The 24,818-nt window shown below is 41.1% G+C and overlaps 1 protein-coding gene across 1 annotated transcript in view; it reads right to left on the minus strand.

Annotated features, from left to right (window-relative positions):
* GPC4 (glypican 4) overlaps window positions 1-24,818 on the minus strand; it is a 106,746-nt gene that overhangs the window by 8,373 nt on the left and 73,555 nt on the right. The window contains exons 3-4 of the mRNA XM_068962243.1: window positions 13,025-13,416; window positions 1,385-1,550 (exon numbers count right to left, since the gene is read on the minus strand). Of these exons, the coding sequence (XP_068818344.1) occupies window positions 1,385-1,550; window positions 13,025-13,416 (558 nt within the window). The remainder of the gene's footprint in view (window positions 1-1,384; window positions 1,551-13,024; window positions 13,417-24,818) is intronic.

The raw sequence follows: 24,818 nt of genomic DNA on the forward strand, positions 1-24,818 counted from the left end.
TATTCTCAAGAATCTGTTAGAGCCAATTGATTGATGCACTTTCAGAGTTAATATAATTAGATCTCACGCAGACTAAAAAGCATTCCCCAGCTCCAATCCCCCCATTCCCCTCCCCACAGCAAATTGCATACATGTTCCCAGGATGTGGACAAATACGTGGAAAATAGGTGCTTACAAAGACGCTCAAAATCTGCAATTATGCAAATGCAACTGCGGGGTGGGAGAGAGTTTGTTTTAGGGTACTGACAGTCTGTGTGTGCAGCCACACCGATAACAGCTTCAACACCTGCCACTAACATTCCAGGATTCCCATATGCATTAAGCAGGCATCCAGGGAGTTGATGACTGGATATTTCAATTATCCCTAATTTGTCATTTCCCACAAATCATACTTAACCCTCTTGGAAACGGGCTAGGTCACTTCCATCGCTGTCTGGGTTCCAGTAATAGGTTTTCTAGGTTTCAGGTTGTAGGTGAGAACACTGACCTCTGACATTCTCAGGGCAAAAGTCCTTCCACTCTCACCAGAGCAGTCTGTGATCATTAAATCCTCTATAGAAATATAACTGCTAAATTTCCACAGTCAGATTACACTTGATCCAAATATCTAAGTGGTATCTGGCAGGTATGCAGAAGATTCAGTTGCAATGTCACAAACGTACCATTTGAAAAGCTCCTTCCACAGGTCAGTGATAGCTGTACTCCAGCGTTTACATGGATACAAGCCTACGATGTAGAACTAAAACTAACCTTTGGGGGAAAATGTCAAAAAGGCACTTTCTCATTATTGAAACTTGGTATTTGCTTGGTGTCCACTGTCTTCAGAAATGGCACCATTAGTTCAAGGGAACATTTACTTGTAGAGCAGTATGAACTTTGAGTACCATCAGAACTCCGGGAATCACTATATAATGAACAGAAATTCCATCGCTGACAATTAAAACATCCCTTGGGGAATTCCCTGCTGGTCCAGTGGGTAGGACTTGGCACTTTCACTACTGGGGCTAGGGGTTCAATCCCTGGTCAGGGAACTAAGATCCCACAAGCCATGCAGCACAGCCAAAAAAAAATTTTTTTTAATTAAAAGATAAAACATTTCTTGTGGCTGGAAGGTGAGCTATCCCTAATGAGTCATGTGCAGGCGTGGGTGCTTAGTCGCTCAGTCGTGTCTGACTCTGCAACCCCATGGAGTGCAGCCCACAAGGCTCCTCTGTCCATGGGATTCTCCAGGCAAGAATACTGGAGTGGGTTACCATGCTCTCCCCCAGGGGATCTTCCCAACCCAGGGGTCGAATCCATGTCTCCTCATTGGCAGGTGAGTTCTTTACCAGGGGGCCACCTGGGAAGCCCGGGAGTGACACAAACACATTAATCGCCTGCTCACCTATGAAATTGTTCCACTCGAGATCAAGATCCCCTTGGTTGGCCAAACAGCCTCTCATGATGTTGGAGCAATAGTTGTAACAGGGTTTCACGGTCACGAGACCTTGGCAGTGGGAGCAGTACATCATCTTCACCAGGGCATGGGTACACTGGGTGGTGGGATTCACCTAATTTGGGAGAAGAAATAGACAATGGTGGGACCAAGATAGAGACAGCAACTGCATATCTACTGCAAATCTATCAACTTGACTTTGAAGGCTTGGCCATGAATTTCACATATGAGTCACAACGGATCACATGTAGCACGGCCTGGCATGCTTGCCAAAGAGGTGAATTACAGCAAGATTAGATGAAGAAAAAGGGTATGCTAGGAAGGCATGGGGAGGTAGGAATGAACATTCAGCAGCTCAGCTGCATATGATGCACACACTCAACTACTCCCACTCATTTTAGATGATCATCACTGTGTGTGCCATGCCAGACTGTAATCTGAGCACGTCTTCTTTTCAAACTGCTAGACCGCCCTTTCAAATGTAAGCCCCCCAGTCAAGGTTTAGAAGGGTAGCTCGTGTGTCCTCCTTTCTCTGCCCATAGCTGCACAGAAGGCAAAATGGATGTATCCTACATGGAAGAATATGAATAAATTTGAACTTGGGGTTATGTGAAGGCTGTCTGAGGCTTGAGAGCAGCAAAGCATGGAGTGTTCAGGGTCCACATGATAGAAGACATGGGACTTAGTTACATTCCGAAGAAGGGGTTGATTTATTTATATCTTAAATTTTATTAACATATAGTTGATTTACCATGTTGTGCTTCATTTCTGTTGTACGGCAGCGGGACTCAGTTGTGCATATATTTATATTTTTCAGATTCTTTTCCATTATGTTTTATAACAGGGTGTTGAATATAGTTCCCTGTGCCATACAGTAGGGCCTTGTTGTTTATCCATTCTATAGACAATAGTTTGCATCTGCTGTTCACAAGTGGTTTAGATTGAAATGATCACATGAAGGGAGAACACTGCAGTTAAGGGAGAATGAAACCAACAAAAGCATACATGGTATGGAGCAGACTGTGGATGGGGTTGAGGAATTCTGGGAAATAAAGCTGCCTGCATATAGGATGGACTGCGTATGTGATCAGGCTATTAAGGCGCTTAGACAGCAGGCAGAAACCAAGACACCATATGGCAGGACACAGAGACCTACTAAAAGTTCATGAGCAAGGGAAGCAGCAAGGATGAAGGCGGCACCGAAGTCAGATGTGGCTCGATGGCCTCTGCAGATAAATGAGACTTAGTTTCATCTTTCTACTTCTATAGGATGCAATTGTCTTGGGCATAGAAGAGCTGATCCCATCCTGTCATTCATTTCCATCAATGCTTAGAAAGGATCATGGCCAGGATCACGAGCTGGCACCCCCCCAAGAGGTCCTGTCTTCTCAGTCTCTCGGCCCCACCCTCCCCTTTCGGAGTCAGTATCAGAGGATTACTGCATTCCTCTCTATCAGTACCAACCAGTTCTGCAAACAGGCTTGTGAAAGCAGATACCACCGCAGGGAACAGATGCTGGGACACGGGGCAGTGCAGCAGTGCGCTTCACCTGCTCTGGAGTGTAACTCTGGATACCACTTATCAACAGTAGCCTTAGAAACAGGAATGGGGGATTAACACTGTCAGGAGAAAAACTTCACACTGTTAGGCTCCTATCTGATGTACACACACTCTCTCTTATCTCAAACAGAACTCAAGTGTAAAGGGGGACGACTGTCCAACAGGATGTAATTGTATACACTGAAGTCAAGGTTCCCTAGGAAGAATTAGGACTTTTCCACAGTTTTAACCAGTGCCAAATGTTTTCCTAGACACTAAATTGGTCCTTTTAACCACGTATTAATATACAGTAAAATCTTGGCTAACCAATACCCTTAAGGAATAGCCATGCTAGAAAGCTAGGTTTTCTGGACAAAAAAAACACCAAGAGCACGCCTTTAAAGTTACAGAGACTTAGGACTTTGATACTTTCTCACCCTCTCATTTGACAGAGGAACAAACAGGCCTGGAGGGAGGAGAGAAGGTGGTCAGAGAATAATAGAAGTCTTAAGAGTTGGAAGAGACCCTAGAGATCACCGAGTATAGCTCTCACATTTAAGAGATGAAAAAACCAAAGCCAGAGAGAACAATTGACTTGTGGACTTGTCACTTCGCTGCATCTGACTCTAGCACTGCACCTCAGCAAACACTGAAATCATTTTCCACATCTGTCATGTGTCGCTGCCTCTTTAAAGAGAATAATGTGAAACTTAAATGTTAAACATTGCTTGTTTTCTATCTTTAATTGGGTTCCACACTGGTGAGACTGCTAAAATGGCTGGATGTACAGAGCTATTATAACTCCATAACCGTGCTCAAGAAACACTTTGGTCAAAGATAACTCTAGGATGGGGTCACCATATCCTTGGTTCAACTATAAGCTAAATCATTTAGGCAGTAGGCCTTGTAGTACTATCCTTTCCTTAAATAGGATGATGGAGGCTGAAGTTTTAAAAAGGGAGAGCAAACCAAGCGACACAGTTGAGTTTTATGAATGGAAGATTATGAAGCTGGGTTTGGCAGAGCTTTTCCATTTCATACTTTGGCTAAGTATTGGCTCATGTTCTGCACATGCTTTGTTGTGTTAACTACTAAAAATGATCACAAGTCACTCAGCTCTAATATGCTATGGGAAACACTAAATACCAGACTGAGAAGAGAGACGGGGAAATTTTAAGAAAGCTAGGATGAGAAAGGACATTGGAAACACCAAAGTTAGAGAAAGTCTGTCTTTAGTCTTCCAACCACTACTCAGACCGCCATGCAGTATTCTACATGAAGGGAATTCAGAACCTGGGAAATAAACCCCTCATGTGCAATGAGGCAACAGTAAAAGACAAAGGCTTTTAAAACAGTCATGAGGACTACAGAAATAGGGATCCCCTTCAATGCTCATTCCCCAAGAAGAAGTGATGAAACTACCCCACCTCCGGTGTTGGGTCCCCACTTTCACTGACCGGACCAAGCTCAGGACGGTGAACCCAGAGTACCAAGGACAAGCTCTACTTTTTGACTCTGGACTACCATGCTCCCTTACAAGCTCTCAATGGTCTTGCCAAGATTTCAAGGGCAAACCTTTCACCCATAGGCAGATATAATAGTGGACTAAGTCATACTTTGTTCTGGGGATTTATTAATTTGGAATATAAAATCAACTTCATTCACATTCTACTACCTTGTAACACTCAAAATCAATTACTCCTCTGAAGTCCTCAAAGAACTTACTTACTGAAGTAATTTACTCCAGAAGATCCAAGGCTGAGTGGTAGATCATGCCACGTGGGGATTAACAAAAGGGGTAACCATACTCTAAGATCTTTCTTTAATCCTCACTTATGTACTGATTCTCTATGGCATGCCATACCACTTAAAATGATCAATCTGATTATTCCTTTGGGTCACAGCTCTTGACTAACATTTGATATGTTTTATTTTTATTTAGAAGGGTCTCTTGAGTCCACTGGTGACTTCTAGAATCCTTGGAGCTGGAGTTGGAGTTGGGTGGGGGTTAGTTATGGTGGCTTTTATAAAAGTCAGATATTTCAGACCTCTCTTAGTAGTTAATAGTTATTTCTCAAAATTATATTTGGAAGAAACAGAAAAACTATACACTCCTCTCTTCTTGCTCTGAACCACTTACATAAAGAATGGGTTAAAGGTCTCAGAGAGAATGCTTAATGCAATTTCTATGTTGGGCTTCCCTCGTAGCTTAGTTGGTAAAGAATCTGCTTGCAATGCAGGAGGACCTGGGTTTGATCCCTGGTTCAGAAAGATCCCCTGGAGGAGGAAATGGCAACCCACTCCAGCATTCTTGCCTGGAGAATCCCATAGACAGAGGAACCTGACAGGCTAAAGTTCATGGAGTGGCAAGAGTCGGACAGCACTTAGCGACTAAACCACCATGATCATGAAGGTTGAGATGTAAACATTGAAGAGAAAAATATTCTCTTCAATGTCAGAATTCATTTTCTGATACCTTTTATTGGAATTCACAGGTTTATATGATATTAAGTACTTACTATGTGTGCCAGGTTCCGTTCAAAGTACTTTATGCACATTAACTCATTTAAGCTTCAAAATAATTGTAGGAGATGAATATTATCATTTCATTTCACAGATGAGGAAGCAGAGACCCAAAGAGATTAAGGAACAGACACAAGATCTTCCAGTAAATGGCCAAGATTTGAACTCGAGCAGTTTTGTCTGGGAGCAGGTACACTGAATTTCCTTAATGTGTATCTTTTGAGTAACAGATTACATAGGAACCTTGAGGGAAGCCCACTGGGCTGGCCCTTCTCCACAGCTCCACGATCTAGCATAGGGTATGCACACACAGTGACTATCTCAGCTCTGGGGCTGGTTTTCAGGCTTCAGATTTATTCACCAGTTTTTAAGGTGGGAGAGCAAGTTAGGATGCAACTGTTCTACATGGAACAGTACATGACTGGATAACTATGGATGAGATGACACAGTTTTTAACAAAGATTAATGACTCGTGCACTCAATGCTATACCCTTAAAATGCTTCAAGGTGCTACAGTAGGGTGAGAAAGAAAATATTCACCAGCAGTAGAGATACAAAAAACTCAAAAGCTCAAGTAAACACTGGTAGACATGGAGAGAGAAGAGGTTACTTGAACGAAACCAAAAACAATATATATTTTGCCGAACTTTTCACATTTTGAAAAACTTGCAGCTAAATGTAGCAGAGATGATCAATCTCTAGTAGAACATGACATATCATTTACATGTGCTTAGTCGCTCAGTCGTGTCCAACTCTTTGTGACCCCATGGGCTGTAGCCCATCAAATTCCTCTATCCATGAGGATTCTCCAGGCAAGAATAATGGAGTGGGTTGCCATGCCCTCCTCCAGGGGATCTTCCCAACCCTGGGATCGAACCCAGGTCTCCCACATTGCAGGTGAATTCTTTACTGGCTGAGCATAAGAAGAAGTTTTGGACATTATTTATAGAAGAATGGGATGGCTTAGTTTGTTTACTTTGGGGGAACTAAAAGATAGAAAGGGAACATCATCTGGACTCAATATTTCTTTATTAATGCAAATCAAAATCAATTTCAGCTACTGAGCATAATAATAATACATTAATAGCCAAATTACAAGCCTTATGAAACCCTCAAGACTGACTATGCTGTGCTTAGTCGCTCAGTCGTGTCTGACTCTTTGTGACCCCACAGACTGCAGCCCACCAGCCTCCTCTGTCCATGGGAGTGGAGTGTCATGTCCTTCTCCAGGGGATCTTCCCAACCCAGGGATCAAACCCAGGTCTCCCACATTGCAGGCAGGTTCTTTACTGTCTGAGCCACCAGGGAAGCCCAGGAATATGGGAGTAGGTAGCCTAGCCCTTCTCCAGGGGATCTTCCCAACCCAGGAATTGAACCAGGGTCTCCTGCATTGCAGGTGGATTCTTTACCAGCTGAGCTACCAGGGAAGCCCCTCAAGACTGACTAACGTATTTCTAAACGGTAAGATAAACAAGCATTTAGATCTTAGCTGCTAGTATGTTTTATGGTAGAAGTCTGTCAGGGTCGGGGCGGGGGGGGGGCGGGAATCCTCTTTTCCCTTTTTAACTAGTAAAGACTCTTTAACTTAGTAAAGACTCTTGAAAATACTCGTTCCTACCTTCCTCAGAATATACACTGACAGCTGCATGCCATTTCTGCTATAAAAAGCTTTGCAGAAATGTCCTTTTCTCTGCAAAGATTCTCTTAACATAGATCAGGACTTTCTACCAAATAACCTGCATTTTCAAAACACCACATTAAAAACTACTGCAAGCCGCCTGAAAAAAGAGAAATGCTGGAGCCAAGGCTCTTCACACAGCCTGGATTTCATTTCAGTAATTCAGAACGAGCCTTCAGCCACATTACACAGTGATGGCAGTCGACATGCGGCACTCAAGTTAAAAACACATTTCCTCCTAGTTTCTTCCAGTTCCTAACATACACTCACTACAACATTTTTCCCCTGTGCTGCCAATAGTATTGAACAAACAGAAAGGCTCTAGATTTTTATCTGTTGCTTGGTAACATAAGCACCCAATAAAAATAACAGGAAATCGTTTTCCAAATTATGGTTAAAGAAAAAGATAGGGAACCCAAACACGCTGTGAGATGTGAAGGGTTTATTCAACAATTTCCCAACTAGTTTTGGATTTAATATGCACATGTGTAAAGAAAGAAGGCGAAGATGCTCCTATTTCCCTAATAATAGAATTTCAAAGATGTAACAAAAAACATGAAATAAGCTAAGATTCATGCAGGAGTATGTAGGGCCACATGGTAGGTAAAACTGAAACTACATAAATGCTTGAAAATAAGTGTTGTTGTGGTTTTAAGTAGACTTGTTAATAATAAGTCAAGGGGCTTCCCAGGTGGCTTAGTGGTTAAAGAATCCGCCTGCCAGGCAGGTTCAATTCTGGGGTCCAGAATATCCCCTGGATAAGGAAATGGTAACCCACTCCAGGAATCTTGCCTGGAGAATCCCATGGACAGAGGAGCCTGGCAGGCTACAGTCCATGGGGTCACAAAGAGTCAGACATGACTTTGTGATTAAATTGAAGCATCTTTGTATTCCCCCTTGTAGAGGGCTCTATTACCGTTTTAAGAATCTTCACTCTGACACTTCCTATATCCCTACCTTCCTCATCTCTACCTCTGTATATATTATAGTGTAGAGAATATATATACCTCCCTCCTTCCTCTTTGCAATTTTAGTCTTTGTGACTGAAAAAGAATCTTAAGGGCTGAATATATATGTACGCTTAAAAGCTTTTTTGTATTGCTCATTTTTAAAATAGACATAACAATTTGGGAAAACGGGAAAATAATTTGTATAGTACTCTTGTAGGTGTTGGTGCATTGCAAATAGACAGAAATTAAGAGGCATCAATGGATCTCATTTTCAAGGCAGGATAGTTATTTAGACATCACAATGCTAAAAAGCACTGATTTCTAATTATAGTCCCCGTGGTTTGGGGTGGGGGTGTAGACATAGCCCCATTATGTCAGTGTTAATTGAAACCATGAGAATGCAACTCTCTTTGGCATAGGAGCTATTGATTTTCATGGTGCATGTAACCACTTGTGCATTTTTGAAAGACCACAACAGACTTCACCCTTCCAGGCAAAACTGCTGCTGCAAGCAGGTAAATAAGAAATGTATCATGAACCATGACAAGTAAAGATGGAATAAGTAATACAAAGATGTGGAGCACCGGGGTATTCTTTAACCATCTGTTCCTAATTAAAGGAACTTTTCTGCAGTTTGAATTGCAAAGCTCAATGGAGTAAGCTGAAATCTCTGGATGTCTGTGCCCAGAAAAACTGAAGCAAGGCAAGTATACTTTAAGAAGTGGCTTCTCTTGCCGTCAGTTAAGCCTGCTGGTGCTAATGGCCTTTAAATGGCTTAGTGACAATCAAATCACTGCTCAACACGTAACCGCAACCCTTTTGTTGCACAAGTAAACTGGAAAAGCAGGGCATATGCTCACGAAGAGAAAGTGGGAACATCTCTGAGTTAAGTAAGCAATAACTAGCCCCAAGACCGCAATGGTCTTCATATTTGACTTTACTGACCTCTTGTTAGATGAAGTGGGTGAGGTGGGTCTCTTTAAAAAGGTAATTAATTCTACTGGATACTAAAAGAAGGAAATATTAATTTCTTGGGTTGTTCTAAGTCCACCTGTAAAGTACAATTGGATAACAGTTGGCAGGGGTGGGAATCCATATGAAAAAACATTCCCTGAGTCCCCAAACTGTTAGAGCTTACTTATTGTATTAATCAAATGTAGTTTCTTCAACATCTTCAATTTTAAATATACACTACACCTTAAATTAAAATCTCTGTTGAACTGGTAGTCATAGTCCAAAAACAAATGTAATGAATTTACAACCTTCTAAAAAGAAACATTACATAGATGATAGGTTTTTACATAATTTGTGTTTTGGCAGTTTCAGAAACTGATTTCATACTTGAGTGTCTTATTATTACATAATTTAGATACAACTCAACCTAGTTGAAGAGTTTGATTTCAAGTCAGTCCTTAGGTTGAGAAGATGCTCAGTAGTGAAGCAAAATATTATTTTTTAAGGTTTCTAATTATAAACATAACATTTAGAATAATCACATTTCTCTAAGCAAGACATACAGATGGCCAATAAGCACACGAAAAGATGCTCACCTTCAATAACTGTTAAGAGAAATGCAAATCAAAACTATAATAAGGTACCACCTCAGTCCAGTCAGATTGGCCATCATTAAAAAGTCTACAAATAATAAATGCTGGAGAGGATGTGGAGAAAAAGGAACCCTACTACATTGCTGGCATGACTGTAAATTGCTACAGCCACTATGAAGAACCATATGGCAAGTGAAAGTCGCTCAGTTGTGTCTGACTCTTTGTGACCCCAGGGACTATACAGTCCACGGAATTCTCCAGGCCAGAATACTGGGGTGGGTAGCCACTCCCTTCTCCAGCGGATCTTCCTGACCCAAAAATTGAACCAGGGTCTCCTGCATTGCAGGCAGATTGTTTACCAACTGAGCTATCAGGGAAGCCCCATATGGAGGTTACTTACAAAACTAAAAACAGTTACCACATGATCTTGCAATCTCATTCCTTGGCTTATTTATGGCAGAAACTCTAATTTGAAAACATACAGGCACTTCAATGTTCATAGCAGCACTATTGACAATAGCCATGACATGGCAGCAACCTAAATGCCCATCAGCAGACAAATGGGTAAAGAACACGTGGTACCTGTTCAATGGAATACTTTCTGTTATAAAAAAGATTGAAATAATGCCATTTACAGCAACATGGATGGAGCTAGAGTGTCATGTTAAGTAAAGTATGTCAGACAGTAAGACAAATGCCATATGGTAGTATTTATACATAGAATCTAAAAGATTATGCAAGTGAACGTATCTACAAAACAGAAACAGACTCATAGAAAACAAAATTATGCTTAGCAAAGGGAAAAGGGAATGGGGGAGAGAGAAATTAAGAGTTTGGGATTACACACTACTATATATAATACATAATACAGATACACACTATTATATATAATACATAATACAGATACACACTACTATATATAATACAGATACACACTACTATATATAATACATAATACAGATACACACTACTATATATAATACAGATACACGCTACTATATATAATACATAAACAACAAGGAGCACAAGGAACTATATTCAAATCCTGGGATAAATCATAATGGAAAAGAATATGAAAAATATGTGTGTGTGTATATATATACATAACTGAATCGCCTGGTCGTACATGAGAAACTAACATTGGAAATAAACTATATTTTAATAAAAATGTTTTAAGTCATATCAGTATTTTCCACTAAACAATTGGCAAGTAATGTTTTATTCAAAGTAAACTGAGCTCTATAGCTTGTATTCATTGCATTCTCACATAATGATGCAAATATCTCTTAGGCAGACATGAGAATACAGAATAGGGATCAATTCTGAAAAAATCTAGGGGCGTATTTGGAAAGTAACTTTCTTATACCGCTTGTCAAAACTAAGGTACACAGAAATTTCTTTCTTGCTTAAAACAAATTCTTATCAAAAGCAACATCGGAAATTGTGATTCTTTCCTTTTGGGTCACATACTCTTTACTGCATAGGTAAGTAAGGGTGAATGGTCAATCTTACTGATTGCCCACAGTTAATTCTGAAAACTACGTCAAGACGCATGCAACACAGGGAAGCTGCAAGTGTTCATTTCTCTCTCCTCTGGGAGGTGGCCTGACGAAGACTAGCCTTCTAGCCCTCAAGCTTCCAACCTGCTTCCTTGTTCTGACCACCACCTGCCTCCTCCAGTTAGGGGTTCTGGAACCTCTTCTCTAAAGGGGCCCCAACCTTGCTAAGTGAGGCTAACACCACAGCAGGCTTATGTCAGCTTGGTCCTTCTTCCCAAGAATAAACTCAAAGGGAACGGGGAGGTTAATGTAAAGAAACCACTTTAAAACACTTGCAAAGGGTTTTCTAGTCCTTGCTTTTCTCTCTGGCATGCACATGCACACAGACATTCAAAATCACACAGCAGTGCCTTACTGGCTACTCAGCTTAGGATAAATGCAAGGAATTGCTGAAAGAGGGTAGATGTGTGAGGGGAACTATGATGTCAATAACTTTGATCTGGACTCACTATGCATTGTTTAGGGACTCTGACATGAGCATCTCCAAAATTAATAATGGGTGCTGAGGTGGGCCAAAGTTCAGGAACCAGGCTATTCCTTTAATTATAACCATCATCTCCCTACTTGCTCCCACCCAACTCTCCTATGCCCCAACATTTCTTTCTTTCTTTCTTTCTTTTTTTTTTTTTTTTGCAATTTATGATGAAAATATCAGGAGGAAAAGGAGTGAACAAAATGTGCTATAAAGAATTGTTTCCTGTCATTTTATGGCTGGGAAACGTGAACACACACAACTGTAAAAATGAATGCAACCAATCAACTAACACACCATGCAATGCTAAAACGAAACATCTGATAAGCACCTAATTTTCACAATACATAATTATCTTCATTCTGTTAAATTAAGTTTCCTCTATAATCAGGGGGGCCATGAATCCTGGTCTGCCCATGTTGTCTGGGTTATGACCCTTTGAGGGTCTAATGGTAATAGCACTAAGATCAGTCCTACACAGATAACTTTGCTCTGGAATTAATTGTCCGACTTCACTGGCACTGAGTCATGGAAAGGTAGAGGCAGAAAGGCCTTCAAAATGTTTTCAGATTTCACCGTGGGGAGAGGATGGGTGAAGGAGGCATAGAAATTTTCCCTCCTTGAAATCTTGCTCAAAATATTTTCCTGGTGGTCCAGTGGTTAAGCCTCCATGCTTCCAATTGCAGGGGTCATGGATTTGATCCCTGGTTGGGGAACGAAGACTCACCTGGTGCAGCCAAAAAACAAATAAACAAAAACAAAACCCAACCAAACAAAAAACCCTACTACATAAAACTGAGGAGAGCAAAGGTTTCCTAGGGCAGCCAGGAGGTAAAGGCACAGATGCAGAGTCTTGCCCACTAAGTCTGCGTCTCCCTTGTCTCCTATCAAGGAGGCCCCTGAGGTACCCCCTTAGAACAGTCTGGCTCCAAAGAACAGTCTGAAAAATACTGGTCTCGTCTGATTCTTGTAATTGACAAATGAGGAAAATATGGTTCATTGCATCTGTTCTTTCCTGCATACTACAATTTCATTCTCTTTCCTGATGATTCTGCAAACCCATTACGTCAAGAGCAGGTAGTGCACATTTCTAAAAATGGCTACCAAGGAAACCATGAAAAGAATGATAACGACACATGAAGATGGTCATCACTGTATTGTTTATAGCAATACAGTGCTCATGTTATCAGGACAAAGCGTAGGTGACAAGAGGGGAGAGACAGAAAAGATGGCAATGGAATTCTAGTCATTTATTTTCCCATACCTCCCAAACTTTCTTTTAACATGAAACAAAACAACATAGAATGTAAACAGTACTTACCACTGAGACTTTGCTCACTACATCTCTTGCAACTGCTAAGCCCTGAGCAAAAGTGCGGGCTGCCACAAATGCACGAGTGACCTGGAGCTTCAGTTTCCGAGGGACGTCTCCAAAGGGCTTCAGCTGCTCTGTGTACTTGCTCACGCACTCTAGATATTCGTCTGTGAAGTGGTACTGGGAGTTCACCAGGCGAAACATGCGCTCCAGGAGGCGGGCCCAGAAGTCATTCAGCATTTCCTCCAGGTTCACGTTCCCTGCCACATAGTAGCGCTTCAACTCTTCAAAAAGATCTTTAAACAGCTCAGAATTCTGCATGTACAAGTGGCCGTATGTCTTCACAAACATGTCATTCAGGGACTTTTCTGCATTTTCAAGTAGTTCTTTGAAGAATTCTAAACACAAAACCAAAATGGAAAGGGTTCTCACTAATTAAATAATAGGAGTGCTTTTCAGGTAAATTTAAACACTGAAAAAAAAATTGATATTAAATTGGAAAACATGCTTGTATATAGGGTGGATTTCTTTAGGGGAATTTGGCATCTCTGATAGTTTGTCACTGAAAGGAAACCTATGTCACAAACACACTTACATAAAAAAAGAAACTTTAAACCAACAATTTCTCAGGACTCAATATAAAACTAAAACTGTCTCCCTCCCTCCTTTTCTCAGTCAGTCACAAGGTAAATAAAGAACTGGACAAAAATGAATACATACGGTTTCCCTGAATTTTTTACTCTAAGAATCTAAACTGAGGTGAATAATGCCTCCTCATTGTAACCTGACACCAAGACAGGTGTTGTCAAGATGTGCTGTTTACTTAGACATGATTTTAACTGCCTTTCTCCTCCTTACATCTACATGACATATAAGAAAACTGCCTGGGAAATGCTTGAGGCCAAGAAACGTAATGAAACACCCCACATAAGCAAGAAAAGAAGTTCTCAGGTATTCCTTGTGACATCAGTATAAATTGGGGTAACCAAGGTGACTGAGCGTCGAAGAATTGATGCTTTTGAACTGTGGTGTTGGAGAAGACTCTTGAGAGTCCCTTGGACTGCAAGGAGATCCAACCAGTCCATTCTGAAGGAGATCAGCCCTGGGATTTCTTTGGAAGGAATGATGCTTAAGCTGAAACTCCAGTACTCTGGCCACCTCATGTGAAGAGTTGACTCATTGGAAAAGACTCTGATGCTGGGAGGGATTAGGGGCAGGAGGAGAAGGGGACGACAGAGGATGAGATGGCTGGATGGCATCACGGACTCGATGGACGTGAGTCTGAGTGAACTCCAGGAGATGGTGATGGACAGGGAGGCCTGGCGTGCTGAGATTCATGGGGTAGCAAACAGTCAGACACGACTGACTGAACCGAACCGAAGGTGGCCTTGGGTTCCTAAAGGATTCATACAGTAACACCATGAGATTCTTTTCAGTCCAGAAAGACAGAAATGAAATGCGTAACAGATTCAACCATAGATCTGGTATATTTATAAGGTAACACAGGAAAATAAATAGGGAAAAAAGAATACCTGTTCCCCCCGCCTCCCAGATTTACTTTTTGGCCATCACATACTGCTGCTGCTGCTAAGTTGCTTCAGTCGTGTCTGACTCTGTGCGACCCCAGAGACGGCAGCCCACCAGGCTCCCCCGTCCCTGGGATTCTCCAGGCAAGAACACTGGAGTGGGTTGCCATTTCCTTCTCCAATGCATGAAAGTGAAAAGTGAAAGTGAAGTTGCTCAGTTGTGTCCGACTCTTCATGACCCCATCGACTGCAGACTACCAGGCTCCTCCGTCCATGGGATTTTCCAGGCAAGAGTACTGGAGTGGCATCACATACTCCCACAGACTAAACCTAAATGTTAAAGACTTAATCTCTTAAATACAAATAGTAAATTAGTTTCTCCTGAATCTTTTCTCAGGAAGTTAACTGAAAAGAGGAGTTAACAGTCTTCTGCAACATTAATCATTCTTAAAGAATCTATGTCTGGTATAAAAATAAACACCTCATGGTATCACTTTTATAAGCAGGAAATGTAATAAATACCAAAGCAAAATATAAGACTGCATCTAGAAAGAAGCTGCCTCCAAGTGAACGTGGAGCAGAAAGAAAAATAAGACAACTCCTTCAAAGCCAGAAGAACATTAGTGAGCTTATCAAAATGGAATAGCACTACAAAACCCTTCCCTACTGTTTGCCTTTTATTTCCCGAGTTTTCTTCAGTGAGAGAAAGGGAAACCCCCATTATACTGTACAGCCTGGCATTTTTACCAAAATTCTCTCCCTGAAAGGACATAAAGTACAGAAAGAGCTAGGGGAACCATATGAAAAGAGTTACAGTTATCAGGTACTTGGGAAGGGCTCTCATTCTCAGCAAGATCCCAAGTGGTTCTCAACTGTGGTCCCATGGTATAGACAGGCATCGACATCACTGGGTCACAAGTTCCTGGATCCCACCTTAAACCTACTGGATCAGAATCCCTGGGGGAAGGGGGCAGCCATTTGCGACTCCGCTACACCCTACAGTTTGAGAATCAAGACTCTCAATGAGGGGTGGGATGGGGCGGAAGATAGGAGGGGGGTTCAAGAGGGAGGGGACATATGTATACCTATGGCTGATTCATGTTGAGGTTTGACAGAGAACAACAAAATTCTGTAGAGCAATTATCCTTCAATTAAAAAAAAAAAAAAAAAGACTCTCAATGAAACTTGTCCCATTTTGCCTCTCACTAGCAGTCACTACCAGTTCAGGAACTGTGCTAAATGTGAAGCATTCAGGGTAAGGGTTAATGCTTTAATTAGAAGAAAATACATTTCCAATAAATTGGGTTTTAGCTTTTTTTGTTGCATTCTTGGGGGTCATTTCTTGAAGGTGGTTGGGGGTGAATTTCCTCATGTGGAAGTATCTCGAAACCAAGAGTCAGGATAGAGGTAGCATTTTTCTAAGACTTCAAAGCTGGGGAAAGTTGGGGTGAGAAAAGACGTTAAACGTCAGCTGGTCCACTTGCCATACCGTCCTTGAGTCACTAGCATCCTTGCCAAGTGGTGCTGGCTCTCACATACTGGAAAAATAAAGCCTGGTCACTGATATCAATATGGAAAACTTGTGTCAACCCAGTGGTACTAATATTTCACCATCCAGAAGAGCGGATGGCAAAGACAAGCATAGGTCCTTCCCTATGCTGGATTTTTACTATATTGCTCATAAAATTGGCACACATCATTTACTGTAGAAATGGGAAGTTGAGAATGATTTGACTTGTGTTTTCACGACTCATTACATAATTCTGAATACTCGCATTTCTAATGAGTGGTTTTTAATGGTTTTAAAACCTTGGTTTTTAAAGGTGGGGGCGGAATGATATGGATAGCTTGGTTTTAACTGAATACTACTATGAAAGGTCAGAGTTTATTTTTTTAGGCTTAAAAGTTTCGAGGTCAAAGAATCACTAAGACACTGCAAATTTTATGGTAAAAATAAAACATTCTCAAGACTTCCTCATTTGTGTCAAAAGCCTGTGGGTCGGTATAGATACATTTATATAGCTATACTGAGGTACAAGATCAATGATCCAATGAAGAACAGATCTGATTTTAACACAGCATGTTCTCTGCCTAATACCGCAATGGACTTTATCTCCCAGGACTCAAATTCTGTCTAGGAAGGTTTTGTGTGTGTGTGTGCATGTGCAGATGTGTGTGATGTTAGCTTGTATTTTTCAGAGTTTAGTTTGGTGCTACATATTAGGCTCTAATTCATTTAACCGTTCAGTTGATTTCCTTTTCTTCACATTTTAAAAGATTCTTTAGTGTGGCCATAACTTGCAAATATAAAGGCTGAATGGATTATATACAGAAATTCTAAAGCACTGATATAAGGAGTTAGAAATCTGATAATTTCTCTCTCTGAACTATGCAATTTCACAAGTATGTACCAAGTGGTTGCTATGTGCTCCAATCAAAGCACATGGTTTTGCCATGCATCTTAACATTCCTGCCCAAGCAGACTGTAATGAAAATTTCTAGGAAGATGAATTTTTTCCATCCAATTCACCTTTACTATCCTGCTACTTTCCGCACATGCTTTTATGGAGGCACCAGATTTTGAAAGCATCTATAAAATCCTTTAATCTTTCATTTTATATAGCAAGTTTTTTTTTTTAATATTCATCTATTTCTCACCTACAAAGTCAACAGAACAGAAGTCAAGTGATCCAAGAGACTCAATCTCATTTCTCCTTAGACATGTTCTTTTCTAAAAAATATTTAGTTTTTTATCTGGCCGTGTTTGGTCTTAGTTGTGGCATGTGGGCTCTTTAGATGGAACATGTGGGATCGAGAGCCCTGACCAGGGATCAAATGCAGGATTGTTAGTATGGAGTCTTAGCCACTGGACCACCAGGGGTCCTTCCTTAGACATGTTCTTGATCAGTCACTTCAGTCGTGTCTGACTCTTTGCAACCTCTTGGAGGAGCCCCACCAGGCTCGTCTGTCCAAGGGATTCGTTAGGCAAGAATACTGGAGTGGGTTGCGGTGTCCTCCTCCAGGGAATCTTCCTGACCCAGGGATCGAACCTGCACCTCTTATGTCTCCTGCATTGGCAGGTGAGTTCTTTATCACTAGCACCACCTGGGAAGCCCCAGACATGTTCTTATCAGCCTGGTAAATAGGACTATTCCACCTATGTTTTTTTTTCTCAAAGAGATCTTTTAAGGATATGGCAGACATAATTTAGATTCTAAAATCCATACCAATTGGGTACAATACCAGTCAAAGCATAACAATTTGCTGTAAGGAAAAAAAGCGGGGAGGAAAGCTTTTGCATCTGTTCCTCTTACCAAACTGGCAGCTCTCATATGTTATTGTAGATTCCTTCACATCCCCATCCCCCTCTCTTCCTATATTTCCTTCTACAGTGGGGTGCAGAACACAAACCAGACATTCAGGACATGGTCCCCAGCCATCAATAGCAACTTCATTCATTGCTGCAAAGCTCCACTTTCTACCCCATTATTCAAAATCAGATCCTAACTCGCGAAGGAAAACCGTGTGGGCCTGAGATTGCAATCATTCCTTCATAAACATTATGCCTAAAGCCAATTAGAAGACAGTTGGTGGCTAAAACAGAACCAGTCAGGGGCAGTGTCAACCAGAGTTCCACCACAATCAGAAGCTGAATTAATTGGAAATCAGATCTCCCTTGTAGGAACTGCTTGTGTTCATGAAAAATGCTGCTCAGGGAGTCAGTTTTAAGTGATGCTATTGGTGCCTGAAAGAAGAATCAGAGAGGAGACAGTTAATAAGCATTTGAAATACGGTGTCTCTGATCAGGGTTTATTTCTCCTTCAATTTTCAGTTTGGCGGCTTAAGGGTTTATGTTCTAAGGATAAAACAGCTGCTACACCTAGGGCTCATGAATGACCACTTAACATAGCAATGGAAATAAAGAGTGTAACATGCCAGGATCTAAAGCAGCATCACACAGTGGGAAAGGCATGAGACCTCTCATTTATGAGCTATGTGACCTTGATGGGACAGAAGATCTAAACCTCAGTGAGCCTCTGTTGCTTCTTCCTCCATTAAATAGGACTATCACTGCTCCCCTCATTATGGATCATGCCTCACACATAATAGCTGCTCAATAAATGGACACCATACGTGACATATGAAATGATACTGTCACCTTTAGAGTTTCTTTATATATACAATCATAAAAAAAAAAAACTTTCAAGGCTGGTTTTTATCTTTCTTGGCAGAGTCAAATATTATCGCTCTTGGGCGAACATCAATTAAGCCAAAGCTGCTGGAGAACAGTTAAGACCCAAGACCTTATAAAATTGGGAGCAATTTAGCCAAAGATAAAGATGCTTAATGGCTGTAGCTTCCAACGCTGTAAAATGCCCCAGACATCCATAAGGGTGGAGCAACTCCTGAGTGAAAAACACGGGATGGAGAAATCCAGGGAAGAGATTACATGTGATATTACAACAGAATATCACATATAGCACACACACATATATATAGTATAGGCTAAAAAGGTCATTCAGGTTTTCCTGTAAGACAATATAGAGAGACCTGAATACATTTTTTGGTTAACCCAATACAAAAAGATCAAGGCAAAGAATTAGGGGAAGGAAAATTAGGAATTCAGAAACAGTAGGTCAATGCCCCACCCCCACGTATTTCACCTATGTTCTTTGCCAGAAGCAGCTCAATGCAAGGGTTGAGCTAAGAGACTGGGACTATTTTCCACCTTTAACAAGTGATTATTCCTTTCTGTAAAGGTGATTATTCTTCTTGTCAGTAGTAGCCATTCAAGATGGGAAAAACTACCAGAGTGAAAAGGCAAAACTTTTCCATATAAAAGTTTTCTATGTAAATATCCTGTCTTTTACAAAAAAGAACATCGTGTGCTTTAGGAACTTCTATCCACTGCCACTTGTCTTGCATCAAATAAACATTCAAAATTCTTGAAATGGGTCAAAAGGCCTTCAGTTCTGCTATTAAATGCCATTAGTTACTACTTTATAAACAATCGACCGGCTATTGATTAATGAGCTAGAATGCATTTTAGAATTAACCCGTGACCTGAAGAGACTGGGAGCCCTCTCTATTCAATCCATTTGCTTGGTGCTATAAATTACGCCCTTGTATTTATGTTATTGGGAAGCTGCCTTTTACATATAAGGATTAATTTCCTCTTTACTGTAAAGGCCTTATTTCACAGCCCTGGTGTGGTGTGCAAACAGTAAGTTACCACATCCACAAAATTCCTGAGAAAGAAACCTCCTGGTAAATGCTACAAATCATACTTCTCACAGTTAAGAAAACTCAGAGAATTACAGCTAGCCATGCTTTCCACCCAAGGTCTTAAGTATTTGATGAAGAACAGCTAACATAGGTATCTACAAATGGAGGCGGGGGGAGGAAATTAAACAAGCACTTTACTGACCAAACCAAACTGAAACTTTGGCTTCTGACTATCTCCTCTGTCTTGCTTTTCTGGGCAAATCCACGTTAAGTTTTTAACAGGCACTGTCCTCCAGCTTGGTATAAGGTCCCTCCTCAGGAGTGCCTGCTAGGGAGGGCATGGTGCACTAAAAGGACTTGTACTTGACTAATGTTCCTCAGCTATCGCCCAACAATGGACCTCTCCTAGGATGACAAGGCCATTGCCAGCTGCGGCCCTTATTAGGGGCTGTTAACATATGAAAGGGGCTGGGGAATCCAGCCACAGTAGGAGCAGCCCTTTCTTCCCAAGGTTGCTTTCAGTAGTTAATGCATGTTGAATGCTAAAGCTCCTTTCCTTTCTCTATCCCGGGTAACTTGGCCCAGGACACAAGGCTCAGTGCTGTAAGCCCTTCCCCTGGACCTTGTTCCATTTCTAGTAATGATCCTCCCAGCACCAGATAGCCAAGTCACCTTAGCACAGCTGTATCCCTTCTCGCTGAGAAGGGCCCATGGGGGCAGGTTTAAGAAACCTCCAACAAAAAAAAAAGAAAGAGGCTGGAGTAGTGTTCCAAGTGCTCCATATACTAACCTCCACGTCTATCTATTGTATGATATGACCTTATACACAAACCTCATATACAGTCTATCTGATCTAATATGAAATGAAAAATGAGGACACACAGTAGCATAATCAGTTATGATTCTGATTTCTATGTACATATATACATTATCTCACTGAGCAAAAAAAGATGAGGTGTACAGAGGTGATGGTCGGGTATTGGGGAATCAGCGTGATGTTTTTCAATATGATTCTCAATTTTGTTCACTCCAATTTTGCTCACTCCAATTTTGCAGTGACATAATCAGAAAAGTAATCCACCTCATGCTTTCAAAAATAACTTTTTCCCTTATCATATTCATCCAACTTAAATGCTTCAACGCATTTTTTTCTACTTTTTCCTAATTGTCTACAGTGAGTATCATGATGCTGAAAATAACCCAAAAGTGGCAAAACACCAAAGCAGTTCTTACATTTTTTGTTAAAAAATAGTTTTTCCTACAGACTATTCCTTTGAAGTCACAGCAATGTGGAAAATATGGCAAGGTATGAAGAAAATAAAAACTACCCATAATCCCACCATTAAGAGAGAACAACAATGGTTTATTGAATTTCTTTCCTGCCTTTTCTACGAAGGAATGTGTTGTCACACGGTTGAAGTCATACTGTATTTATACCATGTTCTCATGTAACACTGTATGGTTAGCACTTCTGATGTGATTAAAAAGCTTCCAGAAATATCATTTTTAGCAACTGCATACTATGACACTATATGGCCAAATCATAATGTAATCACTATGGGATGTTTAGACTGATTTCCTATTTTTCATTAGTTACAGATTCGGAGAAGGCGATGGCACTCGACTCCAGTACTCTTGCCTGGGAAATCCCATGGACGGAGGAGCCTGGTAGGCTGCAGTCCATGGGGTCGCTAAGAGTCGGACATGGCTGAGCGACTTCCCTTTCACTTTTCACTTTCATGCATTGGAGAAGGAAATGGCAACCTACTCCAGTGTTCTTGCCTGGAGAATCCCAGGGACGGGGGAGGCTGGTTGGCTTCCATCTATGGGATCGCACAGAGTCGGACATGACTGAAGTGACTTAGCAGCAGCAGCAACACTGTGATGAACATTCCTGTACATAAACCTGTATGCAGATTTTTCTTTCCTTGTGATCAATACCTAGAAGCAGAATTATTGAATCAAAGGGTATAAATGAACCTATGTGACACGTCTGACACACTGCCAAAGTGACCTACAGAAAAGGTGTGCCCATGTAGCACTCCCTGCTTGAGTCCCCTTTATTATGAGAGAGAGAGAGAGAGAGAGAGGTGGAGATGGGCCAGGACAATGAACAAGAAAGGCCTGAATGGCTTGGGAATTCTCTCAATCAGTATAACTGCTAGATCAAATAAGCCCTTTTCTTTGACAGGACAGACAGATGCATGGAAAAAAAGGGTGAGCAGAGATCATCAACAAGGTTCTCAACTCCCAGGCTCAAAGCACAATGAACCAACAAAAACAGATAAAAGCAGTTTGGCTCAAGCTCTTCTGTGTATTTACTCGCCTCCAAACACATCAGCTGCTGCTTAAAGCCACAGCTAATAGCAGAGGCCCAAAGAGAGTGCTCAGGGCGCGCTGAAAGCTGCACAGGCATTTTCAATGAGAGAGCCAACGCCACAGTCACAATTGGTCACACCTGAGGTAACAACTCAAAAGGCAGAAAACCTTTGTCAATACAGAAACGTGTGTGTTTTGTCTGAGCTCTTGATTTGATTACAGTAAACTGGTAGTGGCTCGTTCTAGTCACGTTTCACAGAAAGATTCTCAAAGAATTAGAAAAAATACGCAGGTTTTTAGTCTCTTTTGTATGGAGGGAAAAAACAAAAGAAGGAAAATAGAACTGTAAAACAGAGTAGCCGTGCTTCCCAAGCACAGTGTGATCTGAAAGGGACACTGCATTTGCAGGAAGGCTAGAGGCCTCATGTCTTTTTCTATACTTTTTGTGGCTACTCATCTTGCCTCCTGTGCTTTAACAGAAGTTTTAAGAAGCAACAAATTTAAAAAAGACATCTTAATGAATGAGACCCGAGGTAAGGCTTAAAAACACTATGTTTTGTGTATGTTACACATTTCTATGACACATCTATTTTAAGGATGTCTAAGACTTAAACTAAAGACCCAGGAAGTCCTTAGTAAGTTGGTATGGCCTTGCAAAGGACAGTAAGAGAACCATGCAGTTGAAAAATACTTATGGTCAGGGGTCAGGAAAATTCCAGAAAATTCAGCTTAGCTAATGGCCATGAGGTTTAGTTGGCTATATATTTGTTTTTCATGGGCATGTGAATTCGAATGCCTTCAACTCACTGAATCTCCACACTGCTTTGCCTATTGGCCTAATGAAGTAATGGCCGGGATGAACCATGGAAAATTTTTAGTCAGTGATTAAAACACAAATTTGGCTCCATTTGAAGAGTGGCCACCCTTCACTTAAGCTCTCCAGCCCTCTTGTTTTCTATCATTTTACAAAAGCAGGACATGAAGCACTCTTCAGATAGATCGGACAGACAATTATTTCTTTTATGTGCATTTTAAGCTAATTCAGAACATTTCTACTATTATTCGAGTTAACAAGCTTCAGGCCCATGAGAGGGTTTTCAAAGACCTGGTGAAAGTAGCGGAGGGTTAAGAAATGATAGGAGGAAAATAGAGGGGACCATGCAGACGCCTAATTAACATCTTGTAAGACCTTTCACTGAAGCAGCTGGTCTGGTCACATGTTTAGAAGATTCACAGAATTTGTAGAATTGAAAGGGTCTTTAGAGAGCATCCAACTCAACCCCTTCATTTTATGGATGGGAAAACTGAGACCAGTTAATTGCCCCAGGTCACAGTGGGTTCACAGCAGAACCAGGCTGATAACTCCGTAGGCTCCACCTCCTGCCCAAAGTTGCTACATTTGCTCCCACAATGGCAAATGAAAGCAGTTTCCCCAATGGACTACCATCAGACAACACTGCAATTTCCTTAAAAAGTCTTTTTGAACCTGCAAAACAACGTGCAAATAATTTGATTTGAGGAGTCTGTAAGCAAGAATTGATCTTTGTGGTTGTTACCATCATTTTTACTATGTCATTTGGAAATACATTTAACATGGCAGCTCTAATCTTCTTAATCTATTTGGGTTGTTTGATTTAGCTCTGATTCTTTTAAAAACAACTAGCCTCACAAAATGTGACATTTGGGGGTGGGTCTTTATGTTGTGGTCCCCAAACACGGATTATGCCCTACTTCTATTATTTCTATTCCTTTTGCCAAGCAATTCTTTCAAAGCCCCCTGAACGGAGTATCTGATTAGCATATTTATGAGACAACTGATTCAGCTATGTTAATTAGCAGTTCTATACTTCAAAAAAAGAAAGAAAAATTCCCAGAACTGACCATGAGGGGGAGCAGCTAACTCTGTCTGGCTCCATGTCTCTAGCCCAGGATAGTAGATTTCTGGTATTGAACATTCTAAGTCAAAGGGTAGATTAAAGTATAGGAGAATACAAAGGTGAGTCCTAAATTCAGAGGTATGGCTTTAATATATGGGATATCTGAGAATGGGGGGGGGGGGTCTTTAGAGAGTGGGTGGGGGGACTGATGCCTAAGGAAGTTCTATATTTCAGCCAGGTCTCAAAACACGTGTTTTACAACTTAAAAACTGGTTTATATACTGTACAGGTGCAAAGAACAGAAAATTAAACGTGTAGAACAATGGACCTTAGAGATAAGGGGACTGTTTCCAAAACGCCAGGGCTGGTGCTCGGACTCTGCCCAGAGCTCATTGAGGCAGTATGATAATGGGATGCTTTCTGGTTAAAAAGGGTGAGTTCCTGAAAAGCCTCAAAAAAAATTCCTGCCTTAGAAAAAATGGTATCTCATTAACATGACTGAGGTTTTGATGATAGAGGAAGTTGCCTGAGTTCAGGATAGCCACTTTGAATTTATACTATAAGCTTGGAGATGGCCAAAGATGCTTCTTTGAAGTAGTCTGACCTCTTCTGTTCCCATGTGTCCTTCACTATTTACTTAGTACTTACTGCTAGCCTTCTTTGTGCCACCTTGCTGCTCTATTTTGTCTTTCCAGTTGCCATCTTGTTACTCCGCTCAACTTCCCGCCTTCCATTCACATCAATAACCCTTGGCTTGGCTTTTACAAAGGTGGTGACCAAATCACCTCACCCTTGAATTTCTGAGAGAACAGCCCCTGCACAACTTCACTCAACATCATCTTTAGGCCTGGT

This window comes from Capricornis sumatraensis, chromosome X (genome assembly GCF_032405125.1).
Source record: "Capricornis sumatraensis isolate serow.1 chromosome X, serow.2, whole genome shotgun sequence".
Taxonomy (NCBI): domain Eukaryota; kingdom Metazoa; phylum Chordata; class Mammalia; order Artiodactyla; family Bovidae; genus Capricornis; species Capricornis sumatraensis.